Source organism: Scyliorhinus torazame, chromosome 7 (assembly GCF_047496885.1).
Source record: "Scyliorhinus torazame isolate Kashiwa2021f chromosome 7, sScyTor2.1, whole genome shotgun sequence".
Lineage (NCBI taxonomy): Eukaryota > Metazoa > Chordata > Chondrichthyes > Carcharhiniformes > Scyliorhinidae > Scyliorhinus > Scyliorhinus torazame.
In genome coordinates this window covers 301,792,988-301,805,202 of record NC_092713.1, presented here as the reverse complement: position 1 = coordinate 301,805,202, position 12,215 = coordinate 301,792,988, and the positions used below count along the sequence as shown (strand labels likewise).

The 12,215-nt window shown below is 50.8% G+C and overlaps 1 protein-coding gene across 1 annotated transcript in view; it reads left to right on the top strand.

The window, feature by feature from the left end:
* LOC140427130 (tyrosine-protein kinase ITK/TSK-like) overlaps positions 1-12,215 on the top strand; it is a 96,480-nt gene that overhangs the window by 26,860 nt on the left and 57,405 nt on the right. The window contains exons 3-6 of the mRNA XM_072512669.1: positions 6,717-6,798; positions 8,155-8,283; positions 11,312-11,349; positions 11,434-11,618. Coding sequence (XP_072368770.1) covers positions 6,717-6,798; positions 8,155-8,283; positions 11,312-11,349; positions 11,434-11,618 — 434 coding nt within the window. The remainder of the gene's footprint in view (positions 1-6,716; positions 6,799-8,154; positions 8,284-11,311; positions 11,350-11,433; positions 11,619-12,215) is intronic.

The window sequence follows — 12,215 nt, the reverse complement described above, 5'->3', positions numbered from 1 at the left end:
TGTTTCCTCCGGGTGCTCCGCTTTCCTCCCACAGTCCAAAGATGTGCAGCGTGGGCTCATGGTGATACGGCGGGGGGAGTGGGCCTCGGTAAGATGCTCTTTCAGAGGGTTCGTACGGTCCCACTGGGCCGATTAGCCTATTTCTGCGCTGCCTGCATTCTGTGGAGCATTATTCACACAGAGTGATCAATTTCTTAATGTCAGTCACAAAGTTGTTGGGAAACTCTTTCAACCCTGTGCCTGTACAGGTTAGCACAGTTGCATAGTGGTTAGCACAGTTGCTTCACAGCTCCAGGGTCCCAGATTCGATTCCCGGGTTGGGTCACTGTCTGTGCGGAGTTTGCACGTTCTCCCCGTGTCTGCGTGGGTTTCCTCCGGGTGCTCCGGTTTCCTCCCACAGTCCAAAGATGTGCAGGTTAGGTAGATTGGCCGTGGTAAATTGCCCTTAGTGTCCAAAATTGCCCTTAGTGTTGGGTCGGGTTACTGGGTTATGGGGATAGGGTGGAGGTGTTGACCTTGGGTAGGGTGCTCTTTCCAAGAGCCGGTGCAGACTCGATGGGCCGAATGGCCTCCTTCCGCACTATAAATCCTATGGTTCTATGATTCCATGTACTGCCCAAACCGAGTTATTTTCCTGCAGTTTAATTTAAATAAATATCCTGAGGGACCGTTCTCTGTACCTTGAATAGTCTGGTATTCCTTTGCAAGATCACTTCCCAGAAGCCTTCCCGCTGGAAAGCTCAAATCTCTCCTGATGCCTTGGAATTCTGGCACTGGCCAAACACGCCAGGCTCTGACGATTATGCTCCCGGCCTGTCTCCGCTCTGCCTCTTCACTTGGTGACAGAGATAGACACATATTTAAAGTTTGGTCTGATTCGAGCACTGTATCGTTGTGCTCATTGACTATGTCGCTCAACATTCTGCAGCCTCTGTCACTTATGCTCTCTGTTGGTTGGATGTGTTCAGGGCTGAACTGACTTAGACTCGGTTCCCTTTCAATATTCATAGAATCATAGAATTTACAGTGCAGAAGGAGGCCATTCGGCCTATCGAGTCTGCACCGGCTCTTGGAAAGAACACCCTACTTAAGCCCACACCTCCACCCCATTCCCGTAACCCAGTAACCCCAGCTAACCTTTTTTGAACACCAAGGGCAATTTAGCACGGCCATTCCACCTATCCTGGCACATCTTTGGACTGTGGGAGGAAACCGGAGCACCCGGAGGAAACCCACGCAGACACGGGGAGAACGTGCAGACTCCGCACAGACAGTGAACCCAAGCCGGGAATCGAACCTGGGAACCTGGAGCTGTGAAGCAACTGTGCTAACCACTGTGCTACCGCGCTGCCTCAGCACTTTGAACACAATTCATGGAGTTTCCCAGTTTTCCTCCCAATAGAGAAAAAAGGAGCCAATCAGACTCCTGAAGCGTTTACGGCTTTCGGTCAGAATGTTGTTCTGTGCAGGAAGGGCGTTGAGAGGCGTGGGGAGACAGCTGGACTGTGACAGTGAGGTAAAGTAGGGCTTTCAAAAACTTCGAGCCACAGAGCCCCCAATAACCTCATAAGGGCATCGGGGCCCCGTTTTGCCATGAATTAGGTCCGAACACAGAAATTAAATGTAAACAAGTCTTTTCTAGTTAAATCTAAACCTATCTTTGGAATTAGGAAGAGGCACGCAGTCACAACTACATTCACCAGATACACGTCCCCCTCACATTAACCCCTGGCCAAGCCTCCCTCCCACGGACCCTTAACATTAACCCCGGGAAGTTAAATCCACTAGAGTGGGTAATAATTTAGAAGTTACATGATTTTAATAAACAAAGTCTTGGGCACGTTTAGTGGGTACCCTGGCATCCGGATGCCTTGACACTGCTCGTCTGGCAACCTGTCAGAGCCCTGCCAGCCTGTGCCACCTGGGCACTCTGGTAGTGCCAAGGTTCCAGGCTGGCAGTGCCAAGGTGCCTGGGTGGCAGCAGGAATGCCAGGGTACCACACCACCCAGAGCCCGACTACCCAGCCCCCCCCCCCCCACCTACCCCCCGCCCCCCCCCCCCCCCCCCCCCCCCCCCCCCCCCCCCCCCAGGTGTCGTTACACATGGTTTGTGTGGACCAGTGCTGAACGGCAGCAGGCCGAGGTCTCCCAGGCGCGGATGTTCGTTCCCGGGACTCAGGAGCATTAAGCGCCGACATATTTAGGTGAGCTTAACTGCTCACTTAAGTATGCAAATCTGGATCACGCCCAATGCCTCCTTCTCCGTAATATGTACACTTCTCAAGCCTTCACTATTTATTTCCCCAAGTTCCCTAACATCCATGCCTTTCTCTACTGATGAGAAATATTCATTTAGGATCTCATCCATCTCTTGTGGATCTGCCCATAGATGACCTTGTAGATCCTTAGGAGGCCCTACTCTCTTCCTCGGTATTCTTTAGCCCTTTATGTATTTGTAGAAGCTCTTTGGATTCTCCTTTGCTTTATCTGCCAAAGCAATCTCATATCTCCTTTTTGCCCTCCTGATTTCTCCCTTAACTCTACTCCGACAACCTCTATACTCTTCGAGGGTTTCTCTCACTCATCCCTTTCTCTCACACTCATCTCTCCCTCTCTGGCGCACACAATCATCCCCCCCCCACACACACTCACCCCTCTCTCTCTCTCACGCACACACTCACCCCTCTCTCTCTCTCTTGCACACACACATACCAACCCCACACACACTCACCCCTTTCTCCCTCTCTCACACACACTCACCCCTTTCTCCCTCTCGCACACACACACACTCACCCCTCTCTCTCTTGCACGCACACACCCACCCCACACACTCAACCCTTTCTCTCTCACACACCTCTCTCTCTCACACACACACACTCACTCCTCTCTCTCTCTCACGCACACACTCACCCCTCTCTCTCGCTCTTGCACACACACATACCAACCCCACACACACTCACCCCTTTCTCCCTCTCTCACACACACTCACCCCTTTCTCCCTCTCGCACACACACACACTCACCCCTCTCTCTCTTGCACGCACACACCCACCCCACACACTCAACCCTTTCTCTCTCACACACCTCTCTCTCTCACACACACACACACCCCTCTCTCTCTCACACACCCCTCTCTCTCTCACACACACACACACCCCTCTCTCTCTCACACACACCTCTCTCTCTCACACACACACACACACCCCTCTCCCTCTCTCACACACACCCTTCTCTCTCTCTTGCACACACACACCCACCCCACACACTCAACCCTTTCTCTCTCACACGCCTCTCTCTCTCACACACACACACACCCTTCTCTCTCTCTCACACACACACACTCATCCCTCTCTCTCTCTCTCTCACATGGACACACGTCATCCTCTCTCTCACACACACACCACTGCGAGGGCTATACGCTCCATCGGTCTCTCACACGTACACTCACCCCGGTCTCATACACACCTCCCGAGGCCTGTTAGTGCTTCTCACCGTCTCCTTTTGCTGCCGGCTCCATTTCCAGGATCAATCCTTACTGTTGGTTGTGGGCTTTTCCGCCCGAGCAACAGCGAGATGCAATAAGTCAAATGGACCAATCAGAGAAACGCCTCTCTGATCACTGGATGCTGATAGGCTGACTAGTCAGAGGCGGTGCTTCTTGAACCAGTCCCCGAGGTGTAGGTACACCCACAGTGCTGTTAGAGAGAGAGTTCCATGGTTTTGACCCAGCGACAGTGAAGCAACGGCTGATATATTTCCAATTCAGGGTGGCGTGTGACCTGGGGGAACCCGCAGCCACGCACCTGCTGTCCTTACCTCTCGGGGCAGTAGAGGTGGAGGTTTGAAAGGTGCTTAGTTCAAATTTTAAGACTAACAGGAGGAGAGTGTGAAGGCAAAAGGGCCATTTTGGGGATGGCAGTCTTTTAACAATGGAGTGGCACAGGGATCAGTGTGGGAATATATGGGGCGGGATTCTCCGGAAACCGGCGGGGTGGGCACTCCTGCGCGAAGGAGTGGTGTGAACCACTCTGCCGACGGGCCGCCCCGAGGGTGCGGAATCCTCCGCACCTTCAGGGGCTAGGCCGGCGGCGGAGAGGTTTGCGCCCCGCCAGCCGGCGTGGAAGGGGCTTGGCGCCACGCCAACCGGCACCGAAGGGCCGCTGCCGGCCGGCGCTAGTTGGCGCATGCGCAGGAGCACCAGCGTGTGCTGGCATCATCCCAGCGTATATGCAGGGAGGGGTTCATCTCCGCGTCGGCCATTGCAGACTGTTACAGCTGGTGCGGAGGAATAGAGCGCCCCCACGGCACAGGCTCGCCCGCGGATCGGTGGGCTCCGATCGCCGGCCAGGCCACCATGGGTGCACCCGCCGAGGCCAGATCCCCCCGCGCCCACTCGAGGACCCCGGAGGCCGCCCGCGGAGCCAGGTTCCGCCGGTAAGTACCTGTCGTAACATACGCCGGCGAGACCGGCCTAAAACGGGCGGCCACTCGGCCCATTGTGGGCCGGAGAATCGCCGGGGGGGGGGGCCCGCTGCTAGCGGCCGCCGACCGGCGCGGCACGATTCCTGCCCCCGCCAAATCCCCGGCACCGGAGAATTCGGCAGCTGGCGGGGGGCGGGATTCATGCCGCCCCCCCCCCCCGGCGATTCTCCGACCCGGCGGGGAGTCGGAGTATCCCGCCCATGGTAGCTACATTTGCTGATGGCACAATGATGGCACAAAGTGTCAGGAGGACATAAAGATCTTTACAGAGGGATTTAGATCGGCTAAGTGAGTGGTCAAAGATTTGACAGATGGAGTATAAGGTGAGAAAATGTGAACTTGTTCACCTTGGCAGGAAGAATAGAGAAGCAGCACATTATTTAAATGTGGAGAGATTGCAAACTCTACATTACAGAGGGATCTGGGTGTCCTGGAGCATGAAATGTTTGTCTGAGGTACAGCAAGCGATTCGGAAAGAAACATAATGTGAAGTGATTATTGCAAGGAGAATGGAATATAAAAGTAGGGGAGCGTTACAGCTGTGCAGGACATTGGGGCGACCACATCTCGGTCCTTTGTACAATTTTGGCCTCCTTACTTCAGGAAGGGTACACTTGCATCAGAAGCAATTCAGAGAAGGTTCACTTGGCCGATACCCATTGAAGTTTGGAAGACTGAGAGGTGATTATATCGCAATATATAATTCCTGAGGGTACTGACGGAGTGGGCTGTGAGAAAACGTTTTGCCTTGTGGAAGAATCCAGAATCAGGGGGTCACAGTTTAAACAAGACAGAGGTCAGGATAAATGTTCTCCCCCTCCGAGGTTTGTTTGTCTCTGGAATCCTCTTCTCGAAAGAGCAGTGGAGGCTCGATCGTTCCGAGTTTTGGTATGGTATGTCGGCTTTCATAGCGAGAGGATTCGAGTACAGGAGCAGGGGTGTCTTTCTGCAATTATACAGGGCCTTGGTGAGACCACACCTGAAATATTGTGTGCAGTTAGTGGTCTCCTTACTTGAGGAAGGATGTTCTTGCTCTGGAGGGAATGCAGCGAAGGTTTACCAGACTGATTCCCGGGATGGCAGGACTGGTGTACGAGGAGAGATTGAGTCAGTTAGGATTTGCTGGAGTTCGGAAGAATGAGGGGGGATCCCATAGAAAACCTATAAAATTCCAAATGGACTGGCCGGGGTAGGTGCACGAAGAATGTCCCCGATGGTGGGGGTGTCCAGAACCAGGGGTCACAGTCTGAGGATACCATTCAGGACTGAGATGAGGAGAAATCCATCCCCCAGAGAGTGGTGAGCTTGTGAAATCTGCTACCATCGGAAGCAATATGAATGAATGAATATCGCTTATTGTTGCAAGTAGGCTCCAAATGAAGTTACTGGGAAAAGCCCCTAGTCGCCACATTCCGGCACCTGTTCGGGGAGGCTGTTACAGGAATCGAACCGTGCTGCTGGCCTGCCTTGGTCTGCTTTCAAAGCCAGCAATTTAGCCCTGTGCTAAACAGCCCCTAGAGGCCAAAACATTGTAGTTTCCAGGGAGCAGTTAGATTTAGCTCTTGGGGTGAAAGGGGATCAAAGGATATGGGGAGAAAGGCTGGATCAGGCTTTTGATTTGGATGATCATAACATCACAATGATTGTGGAGCAGGCTCGAAGGGCCGAATGGCCACTTCCTGCTCCTATTATATCTGTTTCTATGTTCAAGGCCAACATTCTATTCAGCTTTCTCATTGTTTCTTTGTACCTGTTATTGCATTGGCTTTTAATGACTTATGTACATTGACAGCTATCCCTTCCCTGCTCTTCAGTTCCTTATCTCTCAGCATTAACAAAATATGCTCAGTCCCTCATCGCCTGCTTTAAATTCCATCTGCCAATGCTCTGCTTGTTACACATTCGGCCCTATTCATTTTGTGGTTTCTGACCTGCCTTGAATGGACTTCCTCTGGTGTGGAAGGGACTGCATTCAGTGGATGTATGTTACCTATTTATATGCAAGATTGAGATGGAGTTGGAAGCCAGACGTCGAGAGTTTCACTCCATGCTGCCGCCTACTGGCCAAAGCATGCAACTCCATCGTTACAGGCAACTGTTTACATAGGACGTTCCATGTTAAAGGTGCGACTAAAAATGGTGACAGCAGAAAGAGTGCAAATGTACAGATTCTTAATCATTTATCTAAGCTCCATTATTGATACAAACACTTTTTTTAAATTTCCCTTTCCCCAGGTTGTTCACGAGAATTATTTTCTGTACGTGTTTTCACCAAGTAAAGAGAGTCGACAAAAATGGGTGAGCGCTCTGAAAGAAGGTGAGGGGTCAAGGCAATCTGCGCAAATATTCAGCAGTGTCAACGTGTACGATTTTCGATAATAATGACCTTTATTTTTGTCACAAGTAGGCTTACATTAACACTGCAATGAAGTTACTGTGAAAATCCCCTAGTTGCCACATTCCGGCGCCTGTTCGGGTACACGGGGAGAATTCAGAATGTCCATTTCACCTAACAGCACGTGTTTCAGGACTTGAGGGAGGAAACCGGAGCAGACACGGCGAGAACGTGCAGACTCCGCACAGGCGGTGGCCCAAGCCGGGAATCCAACCCGGGACCCTGGCGCTGTGAAGCAACAGTGCTAATGAGGCCCTAGAAACGGATTGGGCTGATCATAGAATCGAACATCCAAAAAAGAGGCCATTTGGTCCATCTACATTATACTGGCTGTTTGAAAGAACTGAACAGCTAATCTCACCACCTGGTGGGTAGATGGTGCAGAGGAGTGGCATGGTGGCACAGTGGTTAGCACTGCTGCCTGACTGCGCCACAGACCCGGCTTCAATCCCGGCCTTTTGTGACTGTGTGGAGTTTGCACGTTCTCCCCGTGTCCGTGTGGGTTTCCTCCGGGTGCTCCGGATTCCTCCCATAGTCCAACGATATGGAGGTTAGGTGGACTGGCCATGCTAAATTGCCCAGGCGTGTACAGGTTAGGTGAGGTTATGGGGATAGGGCTGGGGTGTGGGCCTGGGTAGGGTGCTGTTTCAGAGGGTCGGTGCAGACTCGATGGGCCGAACAGCCTCCTTCTGCACTGTTGCAATTCTATGATTCTATGAGGGAAAAGGGGAGAAGTTGAGGCTGGACTGTGAGATATACCGAGAAGCTGATCAGTAGGACTGAGGGAATGAGAGGTTGAAGTCGGCCTTGAAAATGGGGCAGGTGTGTTAAAACCGAAGGTCCTTTCCTGATATTAAAAATAAGATGACATTAGTTTGCTATGTTTATTCTAATGAATAACTTGAAGAATACAGATCAAGGGAATACAACCTTAAAATTAGCACTAGGTTTTTATGCACAAATCCGGAAGCACTTTTTCACACAAAGGTCGACGGAATCACAAAATACTGTGGCTGCTGAATGTTGGTCAAAGGACATTTTGAAGTCCAAGATTTTGTTGACTAAGGGTATCGAAGGACCTGTAGCTAAGGTAGATCAATAGAGCTGAGGTAAAGATCAGCCATGATCTGATTGACTGGCCCGACAGGCTTGAGGGGCTGAATGGCCTCCTCCTCTATGTTATCCAATGGAGATCCACATTGAATTGAGTACACAGACCCAGCTGTGTTGGGTATGTTTTGACACTTACTCTTTCTCTCCTCTCGTTTTGTCTTTCAGAAGCTAAGAACAACAATATTCTGATCCCCAAATACCATCCAAACTTCTGGACTGAGGGTCACTGGAGGTGTTGTGCCCAGCTGGATAAGTTGGCTATGGGGTGCCTCTTGTATGATCCTAACAGGGACTGTACGTTGTATTCTTCTGTCGTACACCACGGGCGATGTTTCATTAAGAGAATTTCCTTCATTGACAGCAGGCTTATCTTCCCCCCCTCACATCTCAATATCTTAGTGAGTATAGCTCCAGGTGGAATCCATGCTCAGATTCACAGAATCACACAATGCAGAAGAGGCCCTTCGGCCCATCGAGTCTGCACCGACACGTGAAAAACACCTGACCTGTCCACCGAATCCCATTTACCAACACTTGGCCCATAGCCTTGAATGTTACGCCGTTGCCAAGTACCCATGCAGGTACTTTTTAAAGGATGTGAGGCAACCCACCTCTCCCATCCTCCCAGGCAGCGCGTTTTCCTCAAATCCCCCCTAAACCTCCTGCCCCTCACCTTGAATGGTGTCTCCTTGTGATTGACCCTTCAACTCAGGGGAACAGCTGCTCCCTGTCCACCCTGTCCGTGCCCCTCACAATCCTGTACACCTCGATCAGGTCGCCCCTCAGTCTTCTCTGCTCCAGCGAAAACAGCCCAAGCCTATCCAACCTCTCTTCATAACTTAAATGTTCCGTCCCAGGCAACATTCTGGTGAATCGTCTCTGCACCCCCTCCAGCGCAATCACATCCTCCCTATGATGTAGTGACCAGAATTACACCCAGTGCTCCAGCTGTGGCCTCACCAGAGTTCTGTACAACTCCAACATGACTCTCTTGCTTCTGTAATCTATGCCTCGATTGATAAAGGCAAGTGTACCATATGCCTTTTTCACCACCCTATTAACCTGCCCTTCGGCCTTCAGAGATCTATTTACAAACACGCCAAGGCCCCATTGTTCCTCAAACCTCATAATGTCATGCCGTTCATCGAATACTTCCTTATCAAATTATTCCTTCCAAAATGTATCACATCAGGTTTTTCAGGGTTAAATCCCATCTGCCACTTATCCGCCCACTAACCGTCTCGTCTATATCTGCCTGTAACCCAATAGACTCAAGGTCACTGTTGTCCACTTGGACATTTGCAAGCTCACTGATCCTACCCCCACATAGTCATCTATAACGTTTATAGAGGGAGGCACGCTGATGCAGTGGTTAGCACTGCTGCCTCACGGCGCCGAGGACCCGGGTTTGATCCCGGCCCCGGATCACTGTCGCTGTGGAGTTTGAATATCCTCCCTGTGTCTGCGTGGGTCCCACCCCCACAGCCCAAAGATGTGCAGGGTCGGTGGATTGGCCATGTTAAATTGCCCCTTAATTGGAAAAGAATGATTTGGGTACTTTAAATTTATATTAAAAAATCAATGTCGTTTATATAAATGATGAATAACAGGGGACCCAGCACAGATCCCACCACTGGACACTGGTTTCCAGTCACTGAAGCAGCCGTCTGTCATCATCCTCTGTCTTCAAACTTGTTGGGAATGACCTCCCTCTGACAAAGCCATGCTGACTATTCCTGATCAAACCTTGCTTCTCTAAGTAGAGATCGATTTTCTCCTTCAGAGGTTTCTCCAATATTTTACATACCACTGGTCTGTAGTTCCCTGGCTTATCCCGACAGCCGTTCTTTAAATAGTGGGACCACATTAGCTGTCCTCCAGCCCTCTGGCACCTCCCCCATGGCTAGAGAGGAATTAAAAATTTGTTACAGAGCCCCTGCGATCCCCTCCCTCGCCTCCCACAGCAATTCATCCGGACCTGGAGATTTGTCCACTTTAAAGCCTGCCAACACCTCCAATACCTTTTCACTCTCCATGTCAATTTGCTCAAGAATCTCACAGTCTCTCTTCCCGAGTTCCATACCTACCTCCTCATTCTCTTGGGGTGAAGACAGATATGAAGTGTACAGATGCTCTGCAGCCGTTCAGTGACATCCCGGACCCTGGCACCAGGGAGGCAACACACCATCCACAATAACGCCTATCTGTGCCCCTGACGATAGAATCCCCTATTACTATTGCTCCTCACCTCCTTGTGTATAGACAGGGTGCTTGTGGTGCTAGAAGCTTGGCCCTGTCCACACTCCCTGGAGGAACCGACGACCTCACCAGTCCCCAAAAGTCCGGAATCAATCAGTCACAATCCCAGCTAATATATAGGGTGCAAAAACTTCTCAGCTTCTAAACAGGCACCAAATGTGAAAATTGTAGGATAGAATATACATGGGCTGTGTAAGGAGATTAAATGGATGAGGTAGGCACAAAAATCCATGTTTCCTGTCTCTTACATAACACCTTGCCCAAGGGTATTTTATTACTGGACCATGGTGGATGAGGGAGGGCTAAAATTCCAAAAACCTTTTTATTTATTTGTTTGTGGGTTGTGGTTGTCTTCGACATGACCAGCACTTATTGCCCATAGCTGATTGCCCCGGAGAAGGTGGTGGTGGAGCTGCCTTATTGAACCACTGCAGTCCATGTGGTGTAGGCACACCCACAGTGCTGTTAGGGAGGGAGTTCCAGGATTTAACCTCGCGACAGTGAAGGAACGGCCGATATATTTCCAAGTCAGGACGGTGCGTGGCTTGGAGGGGAACTTGCAGGTGGTGGCGTTCCCATGTGCCTGCTGTTCGTCCAGAGTGCTGAAGGTCATGGGTTGGGAAGGAAATTAAATGGGTGCATGGAGTGCACGGTCGGGTGGAGTGCACATGGACTTTATTGAGTACAAAGCCATTGATTGCAATGGGAAAAGCTGAAGTTCGAAGACTGAACAATTAAGAATAATTTAATTCGCAGTGGGCAAAGCAATTTGCATTCTATGTGTCAAAGGCTGGAGCAATTCCCTTTACCCCCATTCACCCAGCCCTGAACCTCAGCTGGCCAACCAACTCAGAGCAGGGTGATGACCCCCTGGGCAGGGTCAAGGGACACAGGTCAGAAGTCCCACTCACCAATGATTTGCCATTTTCAGCAAAGAGAAGCCAAGTCAATAATCCTCAAGCACGTGAAGACCATTTTCCTTTTCACTAAGTGGTACCAAGTCAGTGCAGGTGACGCCCCAAGTATTGTAAGTGTCTAAAATTGTATATTCTTCACTTTTCAGCTAAGAAACCTCTCCCCCCCACTCCGGAACTGAACAAGGTGAGTCTGTCGCATATTCGGCCTCTTGCAAGTTTCTCTCAGCTCTCTCTCAATTGATTGTGTAACTTTCACTTTGCGACCTAGTGGAAACCTTTGCCACCAGAACCAGTGGAGCTAGAGCCTGAGCTGGAGACGGAGCCCGAGGTGGTGGTAGCTCTGTACGACTTCCATGGCCAAAGTGCACAGGACCTGTCGCTGGTGAGGTGCGAGGAGTACATAATCATCGAGAAGTGCGACGCAAACTGGTGGCACGCACGTGATAAAAATGGGTACGGTCAGTCTCACGGGAACAACGTAAAATCCCCAGTGTACAAACAGATCCTTCGCTTCCGCAGCTCTAGGCAGGGGTTGATGCTAAGCCTTCTCCCACCTCACTGCTTCTCACCATATTAACATACCCTTCTCCTTCATGTGTTTAAACGTATCTCTTACAATTCACTCCTTGTAGCTGTGAGTACCACATTCTCACCAAACGTGCTGTTGGATTTATGATTCCTAGTTTTGGACTCCCCCAGAAGCAAGCACAGTTTCTTCACATCCACCCAACTCCCTCAGGTACCCCCAGAGGGAATTGGCAACCATGGAAATCCCTTGGATTGGCCCATGGTATTTGGCATGTCCACATGAACTCTTATCAACCTTTACAGATGCACCATAGAAAGCATCCTATCTGGCTGCATCACAGCCTGGTATGGCAACTGCTCGGCCCAGGACCGCAAGAACCTTCAGAGAGTCATGAACACCACCCAGTCCATCACACAAACCTGCCTCCCATCCATTGACTCCATCTACACCTCCTGCTGCCTGGGGAAAGCGGGCAGCATAATCAAAGACCCCTCCCACCCGGCTTAGTCACTCTTCCAACT